Genomic DNA, 27,968 nt, shown 5'->3' with positions numbered 1-27,968 from the left:
TGCCCTTCTTCACCTCTTGTTACAGTCTTTGTTTTAAAACCTAGTTTGTCTGATAAAAGTATGGCTACTCAAGCTTTCTTTTGACATCCAGGTGCATGATAGATGGTTCTCCATCCCCTCACTTTCAATGTGAATGTGTCTTCAGGTCTAAAATGAGTCTCTTGTAGGCAGCATATAGACAGATCTTATTTTTTTATCCATTCTGATACCCTATGTATTTTGATTGGGCAGTTAGTCCATTTACACTCAGAGTGATTATTGAAAGACAGGGATTTAGTGTCATTGTGCTTTCTGTAGGTTTCATGATTGTGGTGATGTCTCTGGTCCTTTGTAGTCTTTGCTGCTTTCCACTCACAGAGTCCCCCTCCCCCGCCCTCTCCCCCCCCCCCCCAACCCCTTAGGATCTTCTGCATGTCTGGTTTAGTGGTCATGAACTCCTTTAGTTTTTTGTTTGGGAAAGCCTTTATTTCCCTTTCTATTCTGAATGGCAGCCTTGCCGGATAAAGGATTCTTGGCTGCATATTTCTCCTAGTCAGCACATTGAAGATTTCCTGCCACTCCCTTCTGGCTTGCCAAGTTTCAGTGGATTGGTCTGCTACTACCCTTAAATGGGTAGGTTAAGACCCATTTATCCCTAAAGAGTTCTCTCTTTATCTTTGTATTTTTCCAGCTTTACTATGATATGTTGTGATGTTGACCTGTTTTTGTTGATGCTGAAGGGAGTTCTCTGTGCCTCCTGGACTTGGATGTTTATTTCCTTCCCCAGATTTGGGAAGTTCTCAGCTCTAATTTGTTCAAATAAACCTTCTGCCCCTTTATGTCTCTCTTCTTCTTCTTTTTCTGGAACTCCTATGATATGGATATTATTTCATTTCATTGAATCACTTAGGTCTCTAATTTGCCCCTCATGGTCTAGTAATTTCCTGTCCCTCTTTTTCTCAGCTTCATCATTTTCCATAATTCTATCTTCTATTTCACCTATTCTCTCCTCTGCTTCTCCCATCCTTGCTGTCACTGTATCTAGTTTATTTTGCATCTCATTGACAGCATTTCTTAATTCATGGTGACTATTTCTTAGGTCTTTGATCTCTGCAGCAATATCTTCTGTTGTCTCCTATGCTTTTTTCAAGTCTGGCTATTAGTCTTATGACTAATTAGTATTATGACTAATAATTATAGTCTTATGACTGTAATTCTAAATTCTTGTTCAGATATATTGTTTATATCTGTTTTGAGCAATTCTCTGGCTGTCATTTCTTCCTGGAATTTCTTTTGAGGGGAATTCTTCCATTTCATCATTTTGGCTAGGTTTCTGTCTTTTACATGTTTTAATAGTTTGTTATATGTGCAGTAAAAATGCCTGATTAAACAAACAAACAGAGCATAGAAAGGAAGAAAAAAGAAGGGAAAAGAGAAGGAAAGAAAAGAGAAAAAAACCAGACTGACATACTAAACCACAGGACAGCTGTCTGTTGGTGCCTGGGGGAGAAGCTGTCTGGTTTGGTCCGTGTCAGTCCCACTCTGGTAGATAAGCAGCTACTAGGCATGGAGGGGCAGGGTTTGGTCCTGCCTCCACCGGGGGGCCTCTGTCCTGTTCCCTGACGCCCCACCATGTTGGTGATGGGGAGAAAAATGGTGAAACTTCAATCTCTCCTCCCTGGATCAGGTGTCCCAAACCATGCTGTTCAGGCTGCCCCGACAGAGCAGTGCCAGCATCGGTGGGCGGCTTGCCCTGCTCCACCGTCTCCTGTGTGTCCCAGATGCTCAGCTGGGATTCAAACCCTGATCCCGCACCGTGTGAACCCAGTTCTGGGGTAGCGCCACTCCGCCTAGCTGTTAAAGGCCTCTGGCTGGCGCCTGCAGGCTCTTTTTTTCTTGGGGGGAAGCAATATACCCTCTCCCCACAGTACTCAAGGGAGGGGACTGCTCTCTCCCAGAGTGCCCCCCGAGATCCCTGCTGTGTCCCGGGGCTGGCTGCCCTCCCCACTAGGTGAGCACACATGGCAGCAGCTTCGGTCTGGAGAAAGTCCTGCATCCCTGATAACTCTGATCTTCAGCTCTTAAGGCTGTTCTCAAAGTAGAAACTGTCTCTGTCCGTACTTTTCTTTCTCCTGTGGTCGAAAGGTTCCCCACGGTCCGGAGAGGTTTCTCTCTTGCCCACATACAATCCCACACTTCCAGATCTCTCTCTCTCTTCCTTTTGTCTCTCCACAGAAGGGGTCCCCTCCCCTCCGTGCCTATGCTGCAGGCTGCTTTGTCTCTCCCAATTCACAAACACTCACCTCTGCCTCGCCAAGCTGTCTCCTAAATCTGTGATTTTTCTGTCACTCCGCAGACTGTTTCTGGGCGTTCTAAGTGTTCTGACCTCGATACAGCTGTGCTTGAGGGACGAGGGAAGTCCCGGTCCCCCTACTTCTCTGCCATCTTGGAGAGTCCCTCAGAACCTGATTTCTCAAGTAAACACATGCTGGCTTAGTTGTTCTCACATCAGGTATTTGGAGACTGCTTCGTATGCACCTGCTAGGATATACTTGCTGGTCCCCCAAAGCCTGTCATGTACATGAGAAGCCAGCTAGATGTTTCACTCATTGAACAGTAGAGGACACGCATTGCATACCCTGGTGTGGCCTGTCGGTGTGCACATGGTGCAGACTACGTGGGTGAATGGCGAGGGCAGGTCCTGAAGAATCAGGCCAGCTTCCCGGGACATGGTCTCTTCGTTGGGGACTTCTTGGAAAGAGGTAGTCTTTGGCTATGCCCGGAAAATGGCATTCCGAAGCAACAGGGCCACAGTTAGTGAGTTTGTGCCATGGGTCAAACGCAATCTTTTGTTTCGTTTTTTTCCAGGCATCATTGTTAACGCAATTTTACACATAAGGAAACAGAGGCTCAAAGAAGTCAGGTCACACAGTTAGGACATGGCAGAGCTGGTGTTTTCAACCTAAGATGATGATCAAAGTTCTCTTAACCATTCTCTCCCATTCCTTCGTTCAATTTATTGAATGTTTACTATGAGCCAGCTGTTAAAGATCCATCAGTGAAGGAAACAGACTAAAATACATGCCACCTGGAGCTGACAGTCTACAGGGAGAAGACCATAGACAAGCATGATAGATACTAAATTACATAGCGAGTTAGGGGTGACACATGGTATGGAGACAAAGAAAGGAAGGTAAACTGGTTTGGGGATTCTAATTGCAATTTAAGTGGGTGGCCAAGGAAGCCCTTATTTCAGTGAAGATCTGAAGGAGGGAGAAAGCCCTGCAGCTATCTGGGAGGAAGACACCCACAGGTCCCAAGAGGGGAGCGAGCCTGGCATTTCGAAAGATAGGCAGGTGCCAGTGTCTGCACTGGAGGAAGGCGGAGGGAGGGGTAGCATGCATCATGCAATCTTTTCAATCCCCAAGCAACCCTGGGCAGCGGGTTTTATCCACATTTGCCAGAGTGCAACCTAGAGCCCAAAGTCACACAGACAGTGCCAAAGCTAACTAACACCAGGTTGACTCAAAAGCAAACAATCTATTAAAAATGGGCAGAGAACCTGAACATTTTTCCAAAGAAGACATACAGATAGCCAATTGACACATGAAAAGGTACCCAAGATCACTAAGCATCACGGAAATGCAAACCAAAGCCACAGTGAGATACCACCTCACACTTGTCAGGATGGCTAAAGTCAGACAGACAAGAAAAAACAAATGTTGGCAAGGATGTGGGGAAAAGGAATCCCTCATCCACTGTGGGAGTTGTCAACTGGTGCAGCCATTATGGAAAATAGTATAGAGATTCCTCAAACAATTAGAACTCGAACTACCAAATGACCCAGCAATCCCACTTCTGAGTATTTATCCAAAGAAAACCAAACGCTAATTCCAAAGACGTATGCACCCCTATGTTCACTCCAGCGTTATCTACGATAGCCAAGATATGGAAACAACCAAAATGCTCATCGATGCATGGATGAATGGATAAAGAAGACGTGGTATTTATACACAATGGAATACTGATCAGCCATTAAAAAGAATGAAATCCTGCCATTTGTGACAACATGGATGGACCTAGAAGGTATGATGCTAAGTGAAATAAGTCAGAGAAAGACAAATACCATATGATTTCACTTTTGTGTGAAATCTAAAAAACAAAACACACACACACACACACACACACACACAGCCCATCGACACAAAACAAACAAAATAGAAACAGACACATCAATACAGAGAACAAATTGGTGGCTGCCAGAAGGGAGAGTGTAGGCTATGGGCAAAATAGGAAAAAATAAAAATAAAAATACAAACCAAAAAATCAGTCTCACTGTAGAGCCCAGCTCCTTCCCACCACCTGGCCCTCCCGGTGCCACCATCCTCGGGCAAGAACAGGGAAGTCTCGTCACTGAGGAAGCTTCACGTGGTGGAAGTGAGGAGTGGAACATAAGATGGGACAGAGAGGCTATGGCGGAAATCCAGGCAGAGAGGTGTTGGAGCTCTGGACCAGGGCAGAAAGCAATGAGAATAAAAGCATGGGAAGCTGGTCTGTGTATCCCATGGATTGGCCCGAGGAGGGACCACGGTCGGGGAGACCGGCTGATTGGCCGGCTAAGCAAATGATCAAGGAAAAGGAAGCCTCCGGTTATTCACTGATGGTCTTAACATGTGAAGGGCCGGAGGAGAGAGGAGATCCCACAGTTGTGGTTAAGAGAACAGCCTGGGGCCCAGCCATCCGGCTTCATACTCTGCCTCTACCACTTCCATGACTATTACTTACCTGCAAGTTACTTAACATCTCTATGCCTCAGTTTTCCCTTCTGTAAAATGGAACAATAGCAGCAGCTATAGCACATGGCTGTTAAGCAATAATCTAAATATTTAACACTGCCTTATACACTCTACATAAGTGTATCGTTTAGAACCTCTCTCATATGCACCATTTGAGAATTCTCTAAATTGATCTGAAGTAACTTAAAAATCCTTTCATTTATTTAAAGAGACTAACCTCCTTTCTTCTCTTAATAAAGCAAAACCTGTGTCGCAGATGAGGCAGATACTGTGGGTGGTCAGCCTGTCATCTCTCCTTTCTTTCTTGCTGCCAAAACCCCAGCTTTGTTCAGGCCAACCACCCATCTCCACACAGCTATATGCTTCAGTCAGATAATCATAGCACCCCCATGGCCCTTGCTAAATGATTAGTTTAGGTTTCCTCAGTGGTAGAGATCACAGAAGAGACTTTCCTTTTTACCCACTGGATGCTGCCAAATCCGGCTGTGAGGTCTGGAACTGCAGCAGCCATGTTGTGATTGTGAGGTGAGCTGGCCCCTGAGGGCAAATCTGACTGGGAATTGCAGAGCAGAAAGATAGGACCTGGTTGAGCTGCTGAGTGATCAACTCTAGCGTCACTCAACAGTGTCTTGCTTTGTGAGGGTCTTACACGTGCGGTAATAAATCTTTATTTCTTAAGCCATATTGAGTTGGGTTTTTATGCTTCTTGTTTTTATGTTTCTTAAAGCTGGAAGCACTCTGACACTTTGAAGTAAAAATTGGGTAGCAATCTAGATAAATCCATTCATTTTTTTCTATGTACCCTATAAGAAGTGAAGCTCTAATTTCAAAATCATAGCTTTTGCTTTTCATAAACAAAATTTTAAGATAAACATATACCAATACATTGCAGCAGAGTTTGCATTATCGTTTTATATAAAAGGCAACAGTTGCTTTCTAAAATACTTTTGGGGTAGAACTTTCTTATTGAACCATCCAAATTAGTCAGATGCTGAGCTGAAATTAAACGTCCACCACAGCAGAAGTGCCTTCTGAATGGCTGCTATCTAATTCTGGATATGACCACTGAAATAACTTCAAGTCTAATATGAACTAGCAGGCTGAACAGTCTGAAACATTAAAACCTAAAGAAAGATATTTAGTGGAAGGTACATGTGGGGACGATTACTGAGACCAAAAGAATGTGGTCTCGATCTTCCTCACCTTACCTTATTCCACAACCTTTGACTCCACACCAATTTTAATGCCCCCAAAGTTGCCTGAGCCTTCACTTTTGAGATTTTAGCTTCTTAGACTTACCCCGTTAGCATTTAAATTTTAATCTCATACCCCTCTCCCGCACAAGGAGGAAGAATACTAATATTGTGTGTTAGTGGGTGAAACTTCGCCTTAAAGATCCAGCATATGGAAGTGTCTCGATCCAAGTGATGAATCTGATCCAGCATCAGGTTGGATTTAATCATCTTACTTGCTTCGGTCTTCTTCCTAGGAGGTGTGATAAGATCAAAGACTGGGCAACTGAGGGAGATGAGATAAAACCGGAGGTCTCGACGCCTGCTTCAGTTTAATGCCTAACTGCCTGTCACGTAGTACCACCCAGCTTACTCCAATCCATTGCTTTGGGTTCCTGGGCACAAGGCACAACTAATAGCAAAGTATTATTTTTACCTCCGGTGTCTGTGGCTTTTGTTCCTTGGGAATGTTGGAGGGGCAAGTTTGGGAATGCGAGCTGTGATCTGGGGAGGAGTCAGGGGTTGCCGGTTTCCTCAGCTCAGAGCTGTCCTAAGGTCTCTACAATCTACCGCAACATCTCACAGAATTCCCATTATCTTCTTTAAACCATGAGCCAACGCTTCCCATCCTTCAGATATTTCCCCTGATCATTTCATTTATATCCAATACCCTTAACCTTTATGTAATCAACTAGACCCTCTTGTGTGATGTTGGTAATTCTTCTGGATTCATAGGTACACGTGGAATCGTGCTAAATACAAAGCTCCTAACCATTTTATACCCCTCCTCCCCTCTCCTCTAATGCTTTGAAAATGGCAAATGGCTAATCACATTTTAAAATAACTCAAAATGTAAAGGTTGGCTTAGTAATTTCGACATACAATAGACATGTCATAAGAACAATGTTACTGCCTTTCTGCCCTAGATGACAAAGAAAGACACTGACAGATGATTGTATATTTTGTTTAATACTTGCATTGTTTCTATAGCGCAATTATAGCAATCTTTAAATTTACTTTTCATTACAAATATTTGTCAAGTTTTGTTTCAGAAACATTTTTCCTACTCTCTTGCACATGCACCCAGACACACTACAAAAAAACTCATTCATAACACAGTAAGGGCAAACATTATTCATGTAAACATCTTTCATTAATTTCCCATAATTTAAAAAAATCATAGAATCATAGATCTTGAATAAGGCTCATAGATTTAGTTCAAATTCCACAAAAGACCAATCTTTTGTTAACTGTGACGGGGTTAACTTTTGGTTGCAATGAATGCTGAAAGCATACCCCTAGGTTCCAATCCTTAAACATACCTCACAACCTAATAAATGCATTTCAGGATAAAAGGAGAACATAGAAAACCCAAGAGGAAACCTTTTGAAAGAGGGAGCTCAGACCATGAACCTGATTTCTTCTATGGTAAGCAGACATCACACACCCCTGTGGTTTCCCAATGCAAGGATCGAAGTTAATTATAGGAACCCAAAATATAACCAAGTCACTATGTTAAGATACATTGGCGTGTGTGTACATATTGCTAGTATACACAGTGAAAATTTGTCATGTTTATCATTTCTTTATATCCAGGACCGAAGCAGAGGGAAAACAAACAAACAAACAACCCACTCAAGTTGAATGCCGTTACAAAGGAGTTGTTCTAGTAACGTAAGAGTCAGGAGAGTTGGGAGGTATGTCCCAGAGATGTGATTGGTCTTGATATTAAAACGACTTCTAACAACAGTGTGTAAAGTCACAGACAGAGGAAGCAAGGATTTGCATTATCCGAGGACGTCTCTCTCTGGTTGAAAGTTTGGTGCTTGCGTGCATAGTCTCCCAGAGCTGAGACGGGAAATGGACTGTGCTGAGAAATGGGCCCCTTGCCAGCGGCTCCCTCCTCCTTCCTCCCAGTGAGGCGGAGGCCAGGAGGCAGGGACTGCTGGCAAAACCGTGAAGTTCCACCCTGGGGTCTGAACCCCAACTCCACTGAGGGCAGCCTCCCTGACATGTGTGACTAGGCAGTAAGGGTGGCGGTTGATGGTGGCCAGAAAACCCAGTTCTGAGGTTCCCACGGCCACATCTGGCTTCTGATTCTGCTGCCCTGCAAAGAAATTGTGCTCCGGATAACTGCACCAGTGTCTCTAATGCCTCTAATTCACTCGCGGGCCCTCAAAGGCCTGGAGTGATGTCACTTAAAGGTGGACACACCTCCATGAGCACCTAACTTACACCAGGAAGCGGCAGAGGCACTGGGGAAGCCTACAAGCTCTCTCCACGTCAGATGCAACAACGCAGGGCAGTTGCCATGAGTCAGAGTTATTTGTAGGCTTTTGAGTTTTAAAAATCAAAATTGACCTGCATTGTATCTCAATAGACTCAGGTAATTCTCACCAAAAATTTTGTAATTTGTTTAAATAGCACTGGAATAATTCAACTTCATTTAAATATATTCATTCTACCGTGAAAATATTTCATACAAACATCTATTTACATACAAACACATTAAAATTTGTGAAAAGGGTTTCCACCCCTGTGGTTGTATGGCTTGAAATAGTTTCATTGCTTTGAATATGTCTGCACACATTTGGCAAAATAAAACTATTAAAATTTAGTAGTTTTAAAATAAAAAAGTGACAACAAGGCTCCAAATTCCTGAAGGGAAAGATCAAAGAAAACACAATCTATCAAGGTACCTCAAGTAGATGTAAATTTAATATATTTTGTGAACCTTTGATCTGTGGCAAATAAACATTACAACTATCAGTCTTGCAACATAGTTTTGCTTGTTTTTCTAAAAAAAAAAAAAAAAAAGATGTCTGGATTCTAAATCACTACTCTTAAGACAGAAACTTGAGGCAACTGTTTTTAAAACAAGGCAAAACAGAAAACTATACTTTCTTCGAAGATCTTAAATGCACTTTGTAGTGAGTGATTTAAAATTTTATATATTAAAGGAAAGTTTCTATAAAGTGCCACATACTGTCTCACTGAGAAGGCAACCCTTGAATTCACTGTTTACAGTTACTGCCATTTGAATAGTTACAATTAAATGTTGTAAATGGTTACACTTTTGCTTCCACGTTGGCCTTTCCAGGTTGTTGGTGGTAAGGAAATAGTTTTTCAAGTGTGAAGAACCCGCGGAAGGCAAATACATTTAACTACAGCCCCGGACAGGTGTAAAGAGGTCTTGAAAAACGAACTTCCTTCTTTGTTTCTCAGGTAGACCAGGGATGAAGCAGGTTAAAATAAGAATAGGTACTACGAAACTCAAGCCCTCCCTGCCTGTTGCCTCTTAATGTCATCGTTCCTTTGTGTCGGAAACTCAGTCCTTACCGTTGTCTTGTTAGTCCGTTCAAATGTCCATGTGGGACATACTCCTACAGATTAGTTCCTATTCCTAACTCTAACACAAGATAATATTTTGTCATAGAAAAGCTGCTAAGGAAAGATCTAGTCATGCAGGAGTTGGACCGAGACGGCTCTGAGTGAATCTCCTCCAGACGTACCCTCACGGGTGCCAGCGTGTTTTGGGAGAGCACAAAGTTATTTCTTTATTCCCCACCGCATGGAATCTTCCACAATTCTGCTGTGGTCATGATGCGACCAAAACTACCAGATTTGGCTGTTTCCTGACATGTTTCCTTCCACCGTGGATGTAAAGATTCAGTAGAGAAATACATCCCGAGGCTTTCCCTGTCACACTTCGGCTCGAATAAGGAACAAACACGTTCCTTTCTCACCCGTTAATTCCTTATGGTACCTCAAACCACCACGACTTCTTTACCTACCTACAGAACACAGTGAACCTCAACCCCCCTCTGATTCCAGTCCATGACAAAGCCTTCCATTTGGGAGTGGGGTTTGGTGGGGGGGGGGGGGTCATGGGAGAGCAGGAGCGACAAAGCCAGGCAGAGACGCAGAGCAAATGGCCAGAGGTACGCACGGAGGGCCTCGCAAGAAAGGAGAGACGCTCAGAACAGGGAGGGAGAGGACAGAAAAGAGCGAGAGATCAGCTGGACATGGACAGCAAAGCTTCCTACAGACAAGAGAGGAAGTGGAAAGAGATGGGACTGGAGAACAGGAGGAAGAGCCAGAAGGCACAAGAAGAGAGGAGGGAGAAAGAGCGAGAGAGCGAGAGCGAGAGCGAGAGCGAGAGAGAGAGAGAGAGAGAGAGGGGCTCGGCTTGGGTGTACTTACTGTTTCCCCCGATTTGTCTGAAGGTCACAGACACACTGCTGGGTTTTAAACTGAGGGTTGTCATTACATATCTAATTTGAAAAATGGGTTAGCTGGTACTCCTTACAACTCTTCAATGCCTTACATCAAAGGAAAGAAAGGAAGAAAAAAAGATTCCATTTGAGTGGGGTAGTTCCAATAACCCATCAGGTCAGAGATTACACCCCCACTGCAGCCTCAGCAAGAATGACATTGTCCCCGGGAATGACGTCACTCGAGGCACAGCTGTGTTGGAAGTGTGACCGGCTCCATCCTGACCTCGCTCGCTGACCTGGCTCTACAGCTCAACTGGCCGAGGGCCAAGTAGAGCCATCTTTCTCCTGAAGACAGTCACTGACTTTGGGACGCATTTGAATTAAAGCACCCGTCAGAATACAAGTCCCGAGACTGTCTCTCTGTCGCTGTCTACAGAATGGTCTCTTTCTACAGAGAAGAAGCTATCCTATCCTGCTGCGTTTTCATCCAAAAACTCTATTGGTTCCTTTTGCGGGAGATCTTTCTGGCAGCCCTGACCGCTTCTCACATGTGAACACTCAGCTCATCCTCCCTGAAACCACCGCCACCTGGATGCATGCCTTGCACTGGCCACGTGCCCTGGCACTGCTGGGGCGGGGGGAGGGGGGGAGCTCCAGGATGCTGGGCCCTGCAAAGGAGGGAGGGGCCCCTTCTGTCACTGTTTGAGGGCTGAATCCTGTGTCCAGGGGCCGCCTGAACTGAAAGTTGTGAACAGCGCTGGATGGAGCACTTTTGCTAACTTCTTCCTAAGAACAACGTGCACCTGACAAGAAGGAGCAAATTCTGTCCTGTTTCTTTACTCCTCTCACTGCTACCAAGCAATCCGTGCTCAGCCAGAGCTCCCCCACTGGCTTGGAAGGCTTTCGCTCTCAAGACCAAACCGGCTCAGGTGACAGGTGCCACCACCAGTGGCTGCATTTCAGAACCACCGCTGCTCTCCAGAACTTTCCAGCTGCCTTGTGGAGGCATCTGAACAAGACATGGCTAGGGCACGTGGTGAGGGCGCTGGCAAAAGCCCAGAACTCTCAGAATTCATTCAGAGCGATCCCAGATACATTACATACCTAACTAGCTAAACTAAAAAAACAGGGGTTTTCTCCTTATTTCTGCACTTGTGGTTACACATGGCTCGCAAAATCGCTGAAATGCTATTGATATCATTGCTTTTAAACTATACAGGTATTACTCTTAATTCACAATGCTTTGAAGCAGGTAAGTGCTTTGAAGTTACAATAATGAAGAGTTTTAGTATTAAGGTTTAGATTTGTACCTAGTGATCAGTATGTCTCTCTTAACAGTAGCAATTAAAAAAAAAAACAACTTTTGAATTCTGTGTTAGAATTCTAGTTTGTTATTTGACTTTTGAATTCAATGCACTGTGCCAACAAGCCAGACTGCTCTATGTTATGTACATTTAAAGTGTACCCGAGGAGAAGAAATTACTAGTACTATTAAAGATATTGCAAAATTGCCACAGTTACTGCTTAGAAGTACTAATTTCCCTCTCTCCTTTCTTAAAGTATATATTACAACTCTTCCATAACTTAATGCAAACAACGTAAACTCATCTCTTCTCACATCTTAAAGCAAAGGTATCTTTGTTTACATGCGAGAATAATAATTCTATAATAATACCCTGGCCCTATGAGCCAGTTCTTTATATTAGGACATAATAATGAAACAATGACATAGAAAGAGCCAGAGAGACCTACGCACTGGCACGGACACGAAATCCATTTGGAAGTTTTCTCTTATAAAAGGTATAGCTAAGATAGAGAATGAGACTGAGGGGTGAAATGACTCAAAAAGTGGGGTTCTGTTCGCTAGGAAAAAAAAAACAAAGCCATTCTATTGCAAGATACAGATCAAAGGTTAAAAGGCAAATTATACTACATTTAGAGAATAAAAATGTAGTAATTCTCTATCCTCCACACGGCACGTACACCAAGTGTGACAACACACCTGGTGTTGGCCGTAGGAAAAAACATCATGGAAAAACCACTGGCTAAAAATGACTGGAAAGCCCCCTTTCCCTTTTTCAGTCTAATCATTTGGCATCTCTGAGTGTGGTACAGATTTAGACTTGAACCACCCAAGAACATCATGCTGTGTCAAGTGTTCGACAATACCTCTCAGTAGGACGTTGTTGCAAGGCTAGCTAATTTTAAATCTGGTATGAGTAATACAGTCAAGCCTAGTTAGTATGCGAGAAAGTCGTTGCTAACGCAGCGTGAGAGGATGTGATGTCACAGCATGAGCAGTCCCTGGTTGTCCCGTTGTCGGAAAACGTAGTGCATAGATCCAAGTTTCTATTCCAGGTCTCTGAAGCCCAGGGCTGAGCCTTTCACTTCTGCTGGGTGGCCTGGAAGGCCTTTAGCTCCACCTGGTACCACTCAGGGGCTTCAGGCCCACTCTTCCCCGGGGGACTGTGGTCATAGCCGTAGGCAACGGTGAGTTCCTCATCAGCCTCCACGGCTCGGAGTGTGCGGATGCATTTGATGGGCCCAAAGCGGGGGTGGACAAACCTAGACACCAAGATGCACACAGTCATTCCTGGGCCAGACCAGGAGGTCAGAAGCAAAGCCTGGGTGCGGGTGGGGGTGGGGGTAGGAATCCCCCACGAGCTCTTCCCCGGGTACCACTGGTAGGTCCTCAAGTGTGGCCCACGTATCGGCCAGCCTCAGCTTCTCACCTGCGAGCAGCTAGACGTGGAGAATCTCAGCCCCGCCCAGACCTGATCTGGAATCTGCATTTTAACAACAGCTCCAGGTGATTCATGTGCACGCTCAAGTTTAAAAATCTCTGTTCTATCTTCCTTTTTGAGCATGTATGGCACTCTGTATTTATAAACCAACAATCATGGTCAACCACAAAAATCTGTCCTTAATGAGAAACTGGATCCAGAGCAGCATTCCGGCTCATGTGGCCCGTAGCAGGCGATGAGCCGGCTGTACCTTGTGGGCAAGGCTTTATCAGGGTGTTTTGGGAGCTGTAAGGAAGAGCCCTCCGGACTTTTAAAAGCAAAAAACTCTGTATTTCAACTATACAGACAGAGGAAGTGTTGTTTTCTAGCATAAAAGTAGATGAAGATTTCTTTCCAAGAGGGAAGCCTAGACCTCTCTGCCAACCTGCCTTTTAAATATTTCCCTGTGAAGCATCTTGTGAAGGGAGCAGCTGCGGGTGTCTCAGAACCTGAGGCAGGGCTAACGCTATGGCTACGTTCCTCTGCCAAAGGCTCCCAACCCGGTTCACTCCCATAACACCTGCGGGAGAATAGGAGATAAGTCAGTAACAGACTTAGCTCACCTAACGGCTTCCGAAACCCCAAATGGATATATACATATATGTAAGGCATGGCCAAAAAGAAATTTGCTTTATTTCTATATGTATTGGTCAAATAAATCTCATTCGTTTATAGTCACATTGTGAGCAAAGGACATCGAGACACCAAAGGAGAAGTTTCCAGACCCTAAGTCAGATTGGTACATGCACCATGATAGGAAGTACTTGGCTAGTTCCCTCTATTGGTGGTGAGGAAAGGAGTGTGTCCGTGGTGTAGGGACATCTTTTACGTGGTGGACAAAGGAACAACCTCACCCTCACTCCCAGGGGTCTCTATGTTCACACCACGTGGGTGTCATCTTTCGTGGAAAGCACTCTTGACTCAGGGTCAAAAGACTCTGGTATGAGTCCTGGTTTGACACGTTATTACTGCCCCCTCTCAGAGAGCTTACTTCCGTATCTCTGAATCTCACTTTCCTTACCTGCAAATTCATGGTAATACTAGTAATCCTAATCCTATAAGAGTTGTCATTGTGACAAAATAGGATCACATATATAAAACATCTCACACGATACTTGGCACAGAGGACTCAGCTACTCTAAGTGACTACATGTGCATTGTGTGTGAGCATGTGCACACGCACAGAATTCTCACACTGTGCCCCATCACAGACATCCATCCCTGCCCCAGGAACTCAGGAATTCCTTATGAAAATCACAACTCTTTGTCTCTAAATTAAAACATTTCATGAAAAAAATAATACCCCTGGAGTGCCTGGGTGGCTCAGTCGGTTAAGCGTCCGACTTAGGCTCAGGTCATGATCTCGGGGTTTGTGAGTTCGAGCCCCACGTCAGGCTCTGTGCTGACAGCTCAGAGCCTGGAGCCTGCTTCGGATTCTGTGTCTCCCTCTCTCTCTGATCCTCCCCCGTTCATGCTCTGTCTCTCTCTGTCTCAAAAATAAATAAAGGTTAAAAAATTAAAGAAAATAATAATACCCCTGAAATGGAGCTCAAGCTAATCTTCTTGTGCACTGAAAAAGTCTGGGAGAAGCCTAAGACTTCTGTTACAACCCTCTTCTATTTTCATTTTCCTACTTGTTACTGTTATTTTCAAAGAGTAGAAAATGGACACCCTGAAAAAAACTCAATTTCAGGTGCTGATTCTCCAAGGCAAGCACTAAGGCACAACAATTAAGGACACTTAGCCACTTGGACTAAGAGGTCCGAGTTTCCTGTCCATGAGTGAGGGGCAGTAACGGAAGTTGCCCCACAGAGGTACTGGGAGGACTAAATGAGGTAATTCAGGAGAAGCTGTTTGCACAGCACCAGCCTCAAGTGCTCAGAAAACGCCAGCAGCACGATTACTGGTCAAAGCAAACCTCTGCACCGAGTGGTTTGGCCCCTTGGTGACATGTTACCTATATTTACAACTAGGAAAGTAGTTCATTTGGCATTTTGTATCAGACTACAGCTTATGGGATATTGTTTTGTTTATGTCAAAGTGTGCATAATAATACCAATGATTTTACAGACAAATGAATGCCATGAATTGGTATCTGAATTTTTTTTTTTTAGTGTTTATTTTTGAGAGACAAAGAGAGAGAGAGAGAGAGAGAGAGAGAGAGAGAGGGACAGAGAGAGAAACACAGAATCTGAAGCAGACTCCAGGCTCTGACCTGTCAGCACACAGCCCAACGCGGGGCTTGAACTCACGAAGGGTGAGATCATGACCTGAGCTGAAGTCAGAAGCTTAACCAACTGAGCCACCCAGGTACCCCATGTCTCTGAATTTTATGTGATGATATATTATTATTCAGGTAGTCTTCCCATTACCCCAAACAACTAATATTTCACATTGGACTCAAAGAAAATAACCCTGAAGAGTACAGGGACTTGATTCTGCACAAATGGTTCCCTCCCTTGTCTCCTGTGCTCTCTTCCTTTTGGGGAGAAAAATCATGTCCTTGCAATGAAATCACAGAACTAATTTGTTTTGAAAGAGCAGTCTAAGTAGCATTTATTATCGCTAGTTACCACTGCTTTAAAAGATTGTTGGTAAGCTGTGTGCAGCCTGGAACGATGCTTTGGCCTAACTCACGTTGGCCACGAAAGCCTTGGAGTTAATAACAGTGTCAGTTTCATTTTACATGACACATGTCCTTTGCCATTTCTACCTGCCCTTTAAACAGCAGTTGAAGCTTCAGTACTCGTTTCTGGGTGCCAAGGGGAGCAAGTCCCTGCCAGAACAATTTTCAAGCCATCTCAGGGATGCAAGGAGGGACATTCAGATCCTGGCAATTTTCCCACAGATTAAATGCACAGGATCTAATCCTGCTTCTGTTAACAAGCAATACACTGAGGGACTGCAGGCTCTAACTGAGCAGAAAAGGTTGCATGCAGCTGCCTGGCCCCCAGGAGGATCTGGCATTCTCCAACTGAGCTAAGGAGATCAATGATGATGGTACAAGGAATCCCAACTATACCCTCCAAGGAATAGTCAGAGACGCTTTACTTTGGAAGGAGGACATTCAAGGGGTATATGAAAACTTCTAAAATATTTGTAGGGCTGCTATGGGGAAGAGAGACTGGCACAGTGCACGAGAAAGGGAAATGATTACGGCCAAGGGCTGGCTGTTCCAGGAAACCCACTTAGTATCCACGGAAACAACATTCTGATCATCAGGGCCCAAAAGCTAGTTTCATAAAATCTTCAGTTTGTCCAGATAGCTGCCCTCAAGGGCGGCTCCCCGTCGGTGGAGGTTTATAAGAAAAGGTTCTATGAGCAGGTGGAAGTGGAGGCTCAAACTCTGAGAGGTAGGATTATTTGGCTTTTTAAAATAAGAGCTTTGTTGAGATGCAATTTATATACCTCATAATTCACCCATTTGAGGTATACAGTTCAGTGGGTTTCAGTCGTGCAACCATCACCACTGTCTCGATTTTAGTTCCTTGCACCACCCTCAAAAGAGACCCCATGCTCATGCGCCATTAACCTCATTTCCCTCCACTCCCCCCGGCCCTGGGCAACCACTGATCTATATTCTGTCTCCATGAATTCTGCTGTCACCACAGCAGAATTGTCCACCACAATTCATACCAATGGAATCATACACTATGGGCCTTATGTGACTAGCTTCTTGCACTTAGCATGATGTTTTCAAGGCTCATCCACATTGTAGCATGTGACAGTATTTCTTTCCTCTGTATTGTCAAATAATGCGGACTCTGATTTCAGGGGTCTTTTCCAACACCGAGACCTTGTGCCCTAAGCTTTAGCGTTTTATTTTCCTCCTTCCTTTCACACCTAAAAGAGTTCACTAATCTCCACTGTGCAGAACAATTTTAATGTTTCTAGTATTTCAAGTATAACACCACCCTTATTTTTCCAGAATGAGACAACGGAAGGACAAAAAAGCATCAACAAAACAGCGCACACAAAGTATAGTATTTCTGTAGCATTTCTACCCTTCCAAGCACTTTTCCATTTCTTGGCCTACTAAGGCCAGAGAAGGAGCTAGTTAGATTCTGAGTTTCAGGTCATAATTGTGAGGGTCCTGGGAGGGTACTTGGAGGGAGTGGTCTTACATGGGGCAGGATGACACCTGTTACATGCCCTTCTCAGTCTCAGGGCCCTGGCGGATAGGACCTAAGATCTGCCCTGGCAGCTCGGTGTCATACTCACATGTCGTAGATGCAGTTTGGAGTGAAGGAGTGATTTGCCTTGTGTCCCAAGGAGGCACAGTACTTGGATACATGGTTGTAGGGCTCAGGCACATCAATGACCGTCTCTTCATCGAGGGAGAGGGTATTCCCATTAAGGGCCCAGTCCCTGCTGTCAACCTGTAGAAAACAAGAAAGCAAACATTAGAGATAGCCATTCTCCCTAAATCTCAAAGAACATCAGCAATATTAACTCATTTATCCTTATGTTTCATGGTTTGAGTGTTATATACGTGAAAAGAACCTAAGGCATCTGTCTGCACACTGATGGTGCAAAAGCCATTTATGGGCAGCACCAGGCAGCTCAACTTACAATGTATTAATTTTTCTTTATCTTCTATGAAAAAAAGGATTTGAAGTCCCTTAAAAGACACACAAAAATATAACCAGATGTCCCTAGGTTGTTTATTTCTTCACTGCAGGCTAAGACCTGTTACTTCAAAAGCCTTCCAGCACCAAACTCCAATTTTTACACATCTAATTGTTTTTTTTGTTGTTGTTGTTTATTTATTTTTGAAAGAGAGAGAAAGAGAGAGAGACAGACAGAGCGTGAGTGGGGGTGGGGGGCAGAGAGAGAGAGGGAGAGAGAGAATCTGAAGCAGGCTCCAGGCTCTGAGCTGGCATCACAGAGCCTGATGCGGGGCTCGAACTCACAGACTGAGAGATCATGACCTGAGCTGAAGTCGGACACTCAACGGACTGAGGTACCCAGGAGCCCCATTACACATTCAATTGTTTTTTAAAGGGCCCAAACAAAGCAGAGTTTTAGCTATTCAGGGCCTGCTTTCCTGGGGACACCTGACCCCACATCTACCAGCAGATTAGATCATTCCAGCGCCATAAAGCCCCCAGACGGCCTCTGTCCTTTGGAGGTCTCTGGCCCAGAGACCCCTCACCGTACTCCAGGTCACCTAGACACATAAGACCCCCCTCTGCCCCTTTCTTTCCTGGGAGTTCCCTGCCTTCCTCCTGCTCTGTTTGTGGCCTTCGTGCACAAGCTTCTGGACCATTTCATGCTGGGAGCACATCCTGTCTCTTGCCGCCCTAAGCACTGCCCAGTGTCAAGAAAACCTGTGTGCTACTGCCTCCTGTGGTCTTATCTGTTTCTCTGATCAACCTCCAAATCCCTTGGACCCCTACTGTGAAGATGAGGCAAAAGAAAAACAAAAGTAAGAACATCAAGTGGAACCAGAACTTGAGAATGCAAAACTGTGTTTCAGGAGAGTCCTTCACCTTTGTTACAAGCGGGTGACCAATGTGACCAGCAGAGTCCCCAGCTACCAGTGTGCTTTCTTACCTACATTAGGGCTCATTCACTAATAGGCTTCCCTTCTCCAAGTCACTTCCCCACCCCAAGCCACAGCCCAGGATCTGGTGATGCCAGCCGAACAGTTTTTTGAGAGTAAATAGGATCACTTTTTTTTAAATTTATTTTTGAGGTGGGGGGGAGGGGCAGAGAGAGGGAGAGAGAGAAAGAACCCCAAGCAGGCTCTGCACTGTCAGCATGGAGCCCAGTGCAGATCTTGATCTCATGAACCGTAGGATTATGGCTGGAGCCGAAATCAGAGTCGGATGCTTCCCCGACTGAGCCACACAGGTGCCCCTAGGATCACATTTTTATATAGAACTACTGACTCTCAGAGTTGTACTGTCTCTCCTGCCCCTGAATTACAACTGGGCTGTTATTTGTACCTGATATTTATTCAACAACTATTTACTGAGTGCCTACCATATGCCAGGCACTGTCCTAGGTGCAGGGAATATAGCGGTGATGAACGTGAAAAAAATCTTCACGGGTCTTAATATTCCAGCCCTGTCATGTGATACTGAGATACCATCTACTTTAGGTTGCTGTCAGTTGTGTATTTTTCTTATCTCCCCAATAGAATCTAAATTTCAGGAAGGAGGGTGCCCATCCATTTATACAGTACAGCACAGTGAGTTTCGCCTGGAGCCAGATTCTGCTGTTTGAAATCCTGCTTGAACTCTGACGGTTACTGTATTTGTGACCTTGGGCAAATGGCTTACCCTCTCTGGGCTTCAGTTTTGTTATTGGTTATCTAATGTTAGAATAAATAAGTAGCGTGTCAATATCCTGAGCCACCTTTCATATGCTGAATTTCCTGGACCGTCAGACACAGAAGTCTGGCTATGACCAGGGGATACCGCGTGCCTGGCCACGGCTCAGTTTGAGTGCAAAGCCATCCTTGTCGGTACGACGGCTTTGAAAGTGCAAACACTTGATGATTTCATGGCATTTCCCCCATAGCAGTCCATGGCAGGAAGTAAAAAAGTGAAGACACGAATGAGCAATAGAACCAGCAAGCCCAAGTCCTACACGCTTAATGCAAGTGAGACCAGATGGAGACGACAAGCCAGGCTAAAGCATCGACTTTCTGCCCTTAGGCAGACATGTAAGGAAGTTCATTGTGAAGCGAAGAAACAGAAGCAAAAACACACATGAATTCTGGAAAATATATCAAAGCTGTATTTTAAAGGCAAGAGGTGATTATTCTTTAACTTTTTGTTTTCGTTTTTTTTTGTTTGTTTGTTTTTGTTTTCTTTTTGGGTTTTTTGGGGGGTTTTTTTTGGCAGTAGAACACTTCCTGGCTGGATGCAGGCTATTGTGTGACTTTCGCACAAACAGGAGGGGGCCTGCCTATACGGTGCCCTGTGCAAGATCATAATAATTACTAACAGAGTCCAGTTGGATCTCAATTTTTCAGATACTGGGTGTAGCACAGTGCAAAGCAATTGCTGTCTCATTCACGGCAATATCCCACTTTTGATAAAATAGCTGTGAAACTTAAAAGAGACCCCAGAGAGATCCCCTGTCCCTCCCGCCATGTGAGGCTGCGATGACAAGAGGGTCATTCATGAACCAGGAAGTGGACCAACCAGACACCAAATCTGTCAATACCTTGACCTTGGACTTCCAGCCTCCAGAACTGTGAGAAATAAATTTTTGTTGTTTATAGGCCATGCCGTGAATGGTATTTTTGCTACAGCAGTCCAAAGACTGCTTTGAGACAGTATATCCCACCAGTTTTACCAAAAAATACTGTTCTTTCATATTTCTAGGGAATACTAAAGGGGCTAACAGGAAAATTAAGAGTGTTTGAAACAAAGCCCGTTAACCAATCAAGTTGATTCTCCGCTTCTACCCCACTCACCTCTTGGTGTGTAATTCGAACTCCATTATAAAAAGACATAACAGTATTAGGTCCCACTGCTACCTTGGAAAACAGTCCTTCTCCAGCACTGGAAATGAGAGATTCAGCAACATAAACCCTAAATAGGAAAAACAGTCAAATGATGGTTCTTTCAGTTTGATATGTTACTTTTTATATCAACCATCAACATAGTATGGCTACTGAACCCAAAACATCAGTTCATAGTAATCCAGTGAGGAAAGAAGGAAGGAAGGAAGGAAGGAAGGAAGGAAGGAAGGAAGGAAGGAAGGAAAGTTAAGCCCTAACATTTGGCATTAGAAATTGAGGAACTGCTACTTATGTACCTTTTAAGAGTGATGTCTACGGGGTGCCTTGGTGGTTCAGTCAGTTAAGCACCTGACTCTTGGTTTCAGCTTATGTCATGATCTCGCAGTTCGAGGGCTCAAGCCCCACATAGGGCTCTGTGCTGACAGTGTGGAGCCTGCTTGGGATTCTGTCTCTTTGCCCCTCCCTGCTCACACACTCTCTCTCTCTCTCAAAATAAATAAATAAAACTTAAAAAAAAAAGAGTGTTGTTTAAAATACGCTCTCAAATATGGGGAATATTATATATAGTTGACCCATGGGTGTAAACTATGCGGGTCCATTTATATGTGCAATTTTTTTTAATGTTTTTATTTATTTTTGAGACAGAGAGAGACAGAGCACGAACAGGGGAGGGGCAGAGTGAGAGGGAGACACAGAATCCGAAGCAGGCTCCAGGCTCTGAGCTGTCAGCACAGGGCCTGATGTAGGGCTAGAACTCATGAACCGTGAGATCATGACCTGAGCCAAAGTCAGATGCTTAACTGACTGAGCCACCCAGGTGCCCCTATATGTGGGATTTTTACAGTACAGTACCACAAATGTCTTTTCTCTTCCTCATGACTTTTTCTTTTCTTTTCTTTTCTTTTCTTTTCTTTTCTTTTCTTTTCTTTTCTTTTCTAAGGTTTTATTTTTAAGTAATTTCTCCACTCAACATGGGGTTCAAACTCACAACCTTGCGATCAAGAGTTGCACGCTCTACCAACTGAGCCAGCCAGGAGCGCCCCTTTATGACTTTCTTAATAACATTTTCTTTCTTTCTTTCTTTCTTTCTTTCTTTCTTTCTTTCTTTCTTTCTATGTATTTACTTTTGGGAGAGAGAGAGAGACAAAGACAGAGTATGAGCAGGGGAGGGGCAGAGAGAGGAGACACAGAATCTGAAGCAGGCTGCAGGCTCTGAGCTGTCAGCACAGAGCCTGATGCGGGGCTCGAACCATGAGCTGAGATCATGACCTGAGCTGAAGTTGGTCACGTAACTGACTGAGCCACCCAGGCACCCCCTTCATAACATTTTGTTTTCTCTAGCTTACTAGAGAAATACTAAGTAAGTAATAATAAGTAAATAGTAAGAAATACTAATATTTATTAAGAATATAGTATATAATACATATAACATACAAAATACGTATTAATCAACTGTTTATGTTATTGGTAAGGCTTCCTGTCAACAGTAGGCTATTAGTAGTGAAGTTTTTGGGGAATCAAAAATTATATGTGGATTTTCAGCTGTGTGCAGTGGGGGAGAGGGGAGGTGCCCCAACCCCTGTGTTGTTCAAGGCTTCACTGTATTCATAAAGCAACTCAACATTTGATAAGAGGTTTTTTTTAAAAAGAAATTATGTTTTTAGTTAATGAGTGTTTTCACTGTCTTTCTGGACAAGTAAACATTTCCAAAGTAATTCAAGCCATGCCCATTTGTCAGGGCTAAATAGGAAGGAAAGGCTGTTTTAATTAAGCCCCAAGATGAATCTTTCACTTGAAACACTGACAGTTAGTAAAACATATTCAATATGCACTTCCCAACAAAAGGGTTTATAACATGTCCACTAACCATGGCCCAAGGGTCAAATCTGGCAGCTGTCCACTCTTGGAAATACAGTTTTATGGAACGTGGCCACGCCTATTTGCTGTCTCTTGTTGCTTTAGCGTTACAAAGGCAGAACTGAGTAGTTGCAGTAGGGACCTACAATATGGCTCTTTACTGAAAAAGTTTGCCAATCCCTGGTTTACAGGAAAACAGCACTCACTCATCATTATTGAACTGGATTGAATAAGAGAGTGCATGCCCCATGAACAACTAATATTCCAGTTCTTTGGGTGCTGTGATCTAATGACTCTGGTGGAAATGCTCATCTTTAATTTTTGTTCCATGGGTCTTACGCTTATTTTATGGACTAGAGGACTAAATAATTGCTTCCAACTTTACTCCTTCCCTGTGGTAGAATTATACATCCTGCTACTTTGCCATGTGACCTTGTGGTGCCTCCTTCACGGTGGGTAGGCCATGTACCCCTGCCGGGACCATGCTGGGCTTGGCCGTATGCTCTACTTTGCTACTGGAACATGGGCAGGAGGACTGCATGCCAGGGCCCAGGTGTTAAGAGGATGACAAATATCTGTCAGTCTTCTGCGATTTCCATTCATCTCCACCAGAAGAAGACGCCTCAGGAGGCCACTGCTCCTTCAGCCTGCATCTTGGAATACAGACATGTGAAACCGACCTGAACCCAACTTGAAATCTTAAGTCCAGCCTCATCCAGCTGAGCCAAGTTGAGCCTGGTCAAAAGTGGCTGAACCTCAGCTAACCTACAGAATCATGAGTGTAACATAACATTTCTGCATTCATAAACCACTGTTAGGTTTTGAGGGTATCATTATACAGCATCATCACAACGAAAGTAACAAAAAAGATGGATACATATGATTATCGCGCTTTTGTGTTTCCGGTAGGCAAGAGGCAAGAGACCAAACCCTTCCCTTTGTAAATGGACCACAGCTTTGTATCAAGAAAGAGGCCTTTCATTCATTGTGACATTGTGGTGGGAGCCCTGTCAGTTAAACCAAGGAAGTGGCCCATTTTTCAGATGGGACCAGAACAAAAAGTGAATGGGAGTCGTGCTTTGTAAGCCAGGCTAACAAATGAGTGAGGCAAAGAGAAGGCCAACTGCAGATGGCACTCTTACTCAGCAGGCCAGTTGCTAGGGGACAAGCATCTCGGGGAGAGTACCAGAGCAAGTCATACCAAGAACTGAGCACTGGAGTTTAGAGAAGATGAAATGGAATGGGACTTGACACTTGGGGAATGAGCTTATAGAATCGGAAGCTTGTCATTTATAAGCTGGAATGTCTTTATGCTTCTTATGTTGTCTTTCTTTCATGCCTGTTCTCCCTTAGTGAATAAAGAAATTGTGTTGTGTTCCAGATCCCCTCAGCTATGCTAAGTAAAGGAGGCATTCTGGTTCCTGCCTTGGCTAGACAGAGCTTTAAAGAAGGTGAAATGCTCTAGAGGCCGGCATGTGGCTTTCATTGCACCAGGGCCCTCAAAAAGGGGACAACTGGGTAGGGCATAGCTGGCTGCCTAGCCCGACAGCTGTCTATATGTAGAAGCTGCATTCTGGGACTGACACATGGCTGTTCTGTGCTTTATGGGTGGAGAAACTCTCTCACAGGGACAGAGTCTATATGAGCATAAAAACACTCTTCATCACAATATATGAACTTTTTTTCAGAGAGCCACAAAGAAGGATTAGTTCCCCCACTAGGGCTATTTAACCTCCTATAAACAGGGCTATTAAAACCACAAGGAAAAAAAAATTACCTCTCTGATTCATATGGATCTGGAAGAAGAGCATTGGTAGAAATGCAAGATGAAGTCGATTTATCAAAGTGGTACACCGAACCTGAAAAGCAAACGAAAATCTCAATCCAGGGATTACAGAGTTAGGGAAGAACTTTTACAGCGTCTCTCTGTATTCATGGGACAGAATGAGTTAAATAATGAAAAGTGTTATTCAAGTTATAGCACCTGGTGGAGAGGATGTGGAGAAACGGGAACCCTCTTGCACTGTTGGTGGGAATGCAAACCGGTGCAGCCGCTCTGGAAAACAGTGTGGAGGTTCCTCAAAAAATTAAAAATAGATCTACCCTATGACCCAGCAATAGCACTGCTAGGAATTTACCCAAGGGATACAGGAGTGCTGATGCATAGGAGCACTTGTACCCCAATGTTTATAGCAGCACTCTCAACAATAGCCAAATTATGGAAAGAGCCTAAATGTCCACCAACTGACAAACAGATAAAGATGTGGTTTATATATACAATGGAATACTACTTGGCAATGAGAAAGAATGAAATCTGGCCATTTGTAGCAACGTGGATGGAACTGGAGGGTATTATGCTAAGTGAGATAAGTCAGGCAGAGAAAGACAGATACCCTATGTTTTCACTCATATGTGGATCCTGAGAAACTTAACAGAAGACCGGGGGGAGGGGAAGAGGGGAAAAAGTTACAGAAAAGGAGGCAAACCGTAAGAGACTCTTAAATACTGAGAACAAACTGAGGGTTGATGGGGGATGGGGGAGAGGGGAAAGTAGGTGATGGGCACGGAGGAGGGCACTGGGTGTTGTATGGAAGCCAATTTGACGATAAATTATATACATATATATATACACACGTGTATATATATATATATATATATACACACACACACATATATATACACGTATGTACATATACGTATATGTGTGTGTGTGTGTGTGTGTGTGTGTGTGTGTGTATAAAAGTCATAGTACCTGGAATAAATTCTTCAATATAATTAAAAAAAATTTTTTAAGTTTATTTATTTTGAGAGAGCAAGAGAGTGAGCAAGCAGGGGAGGGCACAGAGAGAGGGAGAGACAGAATCCCAAGCAGGCTCCATACCGTCACCACAGAGCCCGACAGGGGGCTCAAACTCCCAAATTGTGAGATCATGACCTGAAATGAAGTTGAATACTTAACCAACTGAGTCACCCAGGCGCCCCCAAATTCTCCAATATAAATGAATGGCTTTTAGATTTGCTTTTGAGTTGCATTTTTAGGTCTTAATGAACAGCCATCGTATGTATTTCTTAAAATCCCATTTTTGCTTTTGAATTGTCTTTATTCAAATGGTTTAAAAAATGCTTGTGCAATTAAAATTTTTAATCAAGAAAATGCTTTGTCATGAAATTCTGAGATCTCTCTGGGCAGATCAGGTTGAGTGATGGTTTTAAAATTTTCTCGTGGTTTTCTTCCCAGTAGACACAGTCTGTAGACTCCAACCACCCAGCCCTGGCAATTGTCTCCTTCACTAAAAATAAACATCCAGCCTCACCAGAATTAAGAACAGAACTGCTTTTGATAAAGCAAAAACACAGTCATCTTATTTCTATTAAGGTTGTTCAGAAGCAAGTCAGTAATTTATTCCAGAAACTAAGGTACACAACTGTCCTAGATTTAACACTGGTTCTCTGCAAAGGACCAGCCTTCCCAGAGCACACTGAACACATCTGAGACTCTACTGCACAGTAAGTAAAGAAGCACATTTCAGAACCGATGGGCTCAGTCCTGTAAAGTAAATTCTTTTAGGCACTAAGACATCACAAATAGTCCCATTAAGCAATTCCTCGGTGGTTACCAGTGGTTACCAGGTCCTCTTTCAGTTTTGTTTTGTTTTGTACAATCACAAAATCCAAAATCAATGTCTCAAACTAAAAGTTAAAAAGCAATCAGGATCAGTCAAGGTCTAGCTAGGAAACAGACCATTTGAGTATTTCAAAGAGAGAATTTCACTCAGGGAATTGGTTATACAGAGCATCGAAGAACTGAGAAGCCAAACGGGCAGGTAAGGAGCCCAGAAACTGGCAAGAACTGGGAGCCATACAGCCCTAAGCCAGAGGGACAAAGGCGGAGAGGGTGTGCCTGGGGTTCTAGAGTTGGATTGATGCGGGACCTTCCTGTTGGGAGATGGAATCAGGAGACAGGCCACTGCTGGAGACACTGCTGGACACAGAGAGATCTTCTCCCCGATTCCTTTCCTCTCCATGCCCTTGGCCAGTGCCTCCCGATGGCCAAACCCAGAGAGAAGCCAATGCACATGACCCTAGGAAACGTGGCCTGCCAGCGGCAGAAGCCTCCTGCAATGAAAGCAGGACATGTGGACAAGAATTGCATCTGGGAGCAAACTGTAATGGACCAACGCACAATCCATTAAAGGAAGTTAGTTTAAAAAAGAAACAACCCACACAATTCAACCAAACTTTTCTGTGAAATACATGTTGTATTGCACAGAAAATCTATGAACCTCCACCTTCCTTCTTTAGACTAAACCTTTCATCCCAAACGTACAGAGTGCCAACTACATGTAAAGCACTGTGTTAGGGACCGTGCAGGTGCAAAGAGGAGAAACACCTCCAGCTGCTCTTCAAGGAGCCGATGCTGTCTTTTCCAGCTTAATGTCCCTTCCTGTTCATCTGCTCCAGGCAAACGGAGCACAATCTTTAGTTTTACTCCTCTCCTCCATAGTTTATACTATGCCCTTTGACCAGAATTCATTCATTCACTTGATAGTCACTAATTCTACGAGGTGAGCCAAGCCTTAAAGACAGAATGGGAATTAACAGAGAAAGGAGTTCCTTTGTCGAGAGGTGAAGAGACAAGGCGAGAAGAAAATCCCACCTGAGGCATAACGAAGAAATCAGCGCATGGTAAGCGGAGAACTAGAAGCAATTTATGGGGAGCCCCTGGGTGGCTCAGTCAGTTGAGTGGCTGACTATTGATTTCAGCTCAGGTCATGATCCCAGGGTCGTGGAATTGAGCCCCGCTCTGGGCACCGGGCTTGCTTAAGATTCTCTCTCTCTCCCTCTGCCCCTCTCTGACATGTGCTCTAAGTAAATAAAGATAGAAGCAGTTTGTGGTTACAAAAGCATAAAGAGAAAGGGTGTGGTGGGAGAGGTCGGCGGGGGGCAGGTTGGGAGTACTTTGTGTGAGGTGTTTGCATTACGTTTTCCTCCTCCCCATGGTGGACCAGATGGCAGCATGGCCCTGTCAGACCTCATCTGTAGGTTAGTCCGCAGCTCACTGGGGGCTGAGAGGGGCTGGGGGAGTGCGGTGGGGAGAGGTGCAGAACGCTGAAGACCTGTGTCCTGTCAGTCACCCAAAGCAGCCATGCTTCTTGACCTTTGTGAAACCCCAATTGCTCAATGTATCCTTAAATTAACAGGCCTGCCAGAATCTCACCAGTTATGCCCCTCCTCCCGACCTTTACTGTGGCCTTATAATGAAAAGGGTGTTCATCATTTACAACCAGGAGTTCTAAAAAAAAAAAAAAAAAAAACCCTTTGAGAACTATTACTCTCACTTCCCAAAATCTGTTTCCTACTTATACTAAGAAGAAGGTAATAATGACAATAACTTTCATTGCGGTGTTTTTACAGTTGCTGCCAGCACCTGTCTTTTATAATGAAGAAACAGTTTCCGAAGGGATAAAGAACTTGCCCGACACCACACTGTGGCAAATGCTGAAGCTGAAACTTAAATGAGGTGACTCCAAAGTTCAAGGCTCTTGCCACTAAAACACGCTGCCACCTGTGAAGTTTTAAAATTGGCATCACCATTTGGGGATCCTCCCCTGGCCCAGGTCCCT

General features: G+C 44.1%; 1 protein-coding gene across 2 annotated transcripts in view; it reads right to left on the bottom strand.

The window, feature by feature from the left end:
- Window positions 1–5,672: 5,672 nt before the first annotated feature.
- The window catches only part of SETD7 (SET domain containing 7, histone lysine methyltransferase), a 52,611-nt gene continuing 30,315 nt past the window's right edge, over window positions 5,673–27,968 (bottom strand). Inside the window, exons 6-9 of one of the 2 annotated variants that reach the window (XM_006930851.5) lie at window positions 24,122–24,203; window positions 20,440–20,557; window positions 17,229–17,386; window positions 5,673–6,260 (exon numbers count right to left, since the gene is read on the bottom strand). In XM_006930851.5, the coding sequence (XP_006930913.2) occupies window positions 6,086–6,260; window positions 17,229–17,386; window positions 20,440–20,557; window positions 24,122–24,203 (533 nt within the window). In that variant the 3' untranslated portion in view covers window positions 5,673–6,085. Of the gene's footprint in view, window positions 6,261–6,957; window positions 12,790–17,228; window positions 17,387–20,439; window positions 20,558–24,121; window positions 24,204–27,968 lie in introns of those variants that run through there. The other variant, XM_003984992.6, reaches the window with a different exon arrangement.

The sequence above is a fragment of the Felis catus genome, chromosome B1 (genome assembly GCF_018350175.1).
Source record: "Felis catus isolate Fca126 chromosome B1, F.catus_Fca126_mat1.0, whole genome shotgun sequence".
Lineage (NCBI taxonomy): Eukaryota > Metazoa > Chordata > Mammalia > Carnivora > Felidae > Felis > Felis catus.
The sequence above is the reverse complement of the archived record's forward strand: the minus strand, read 5'-3'. Positions and strand labels throughout refer to the sequence as shown.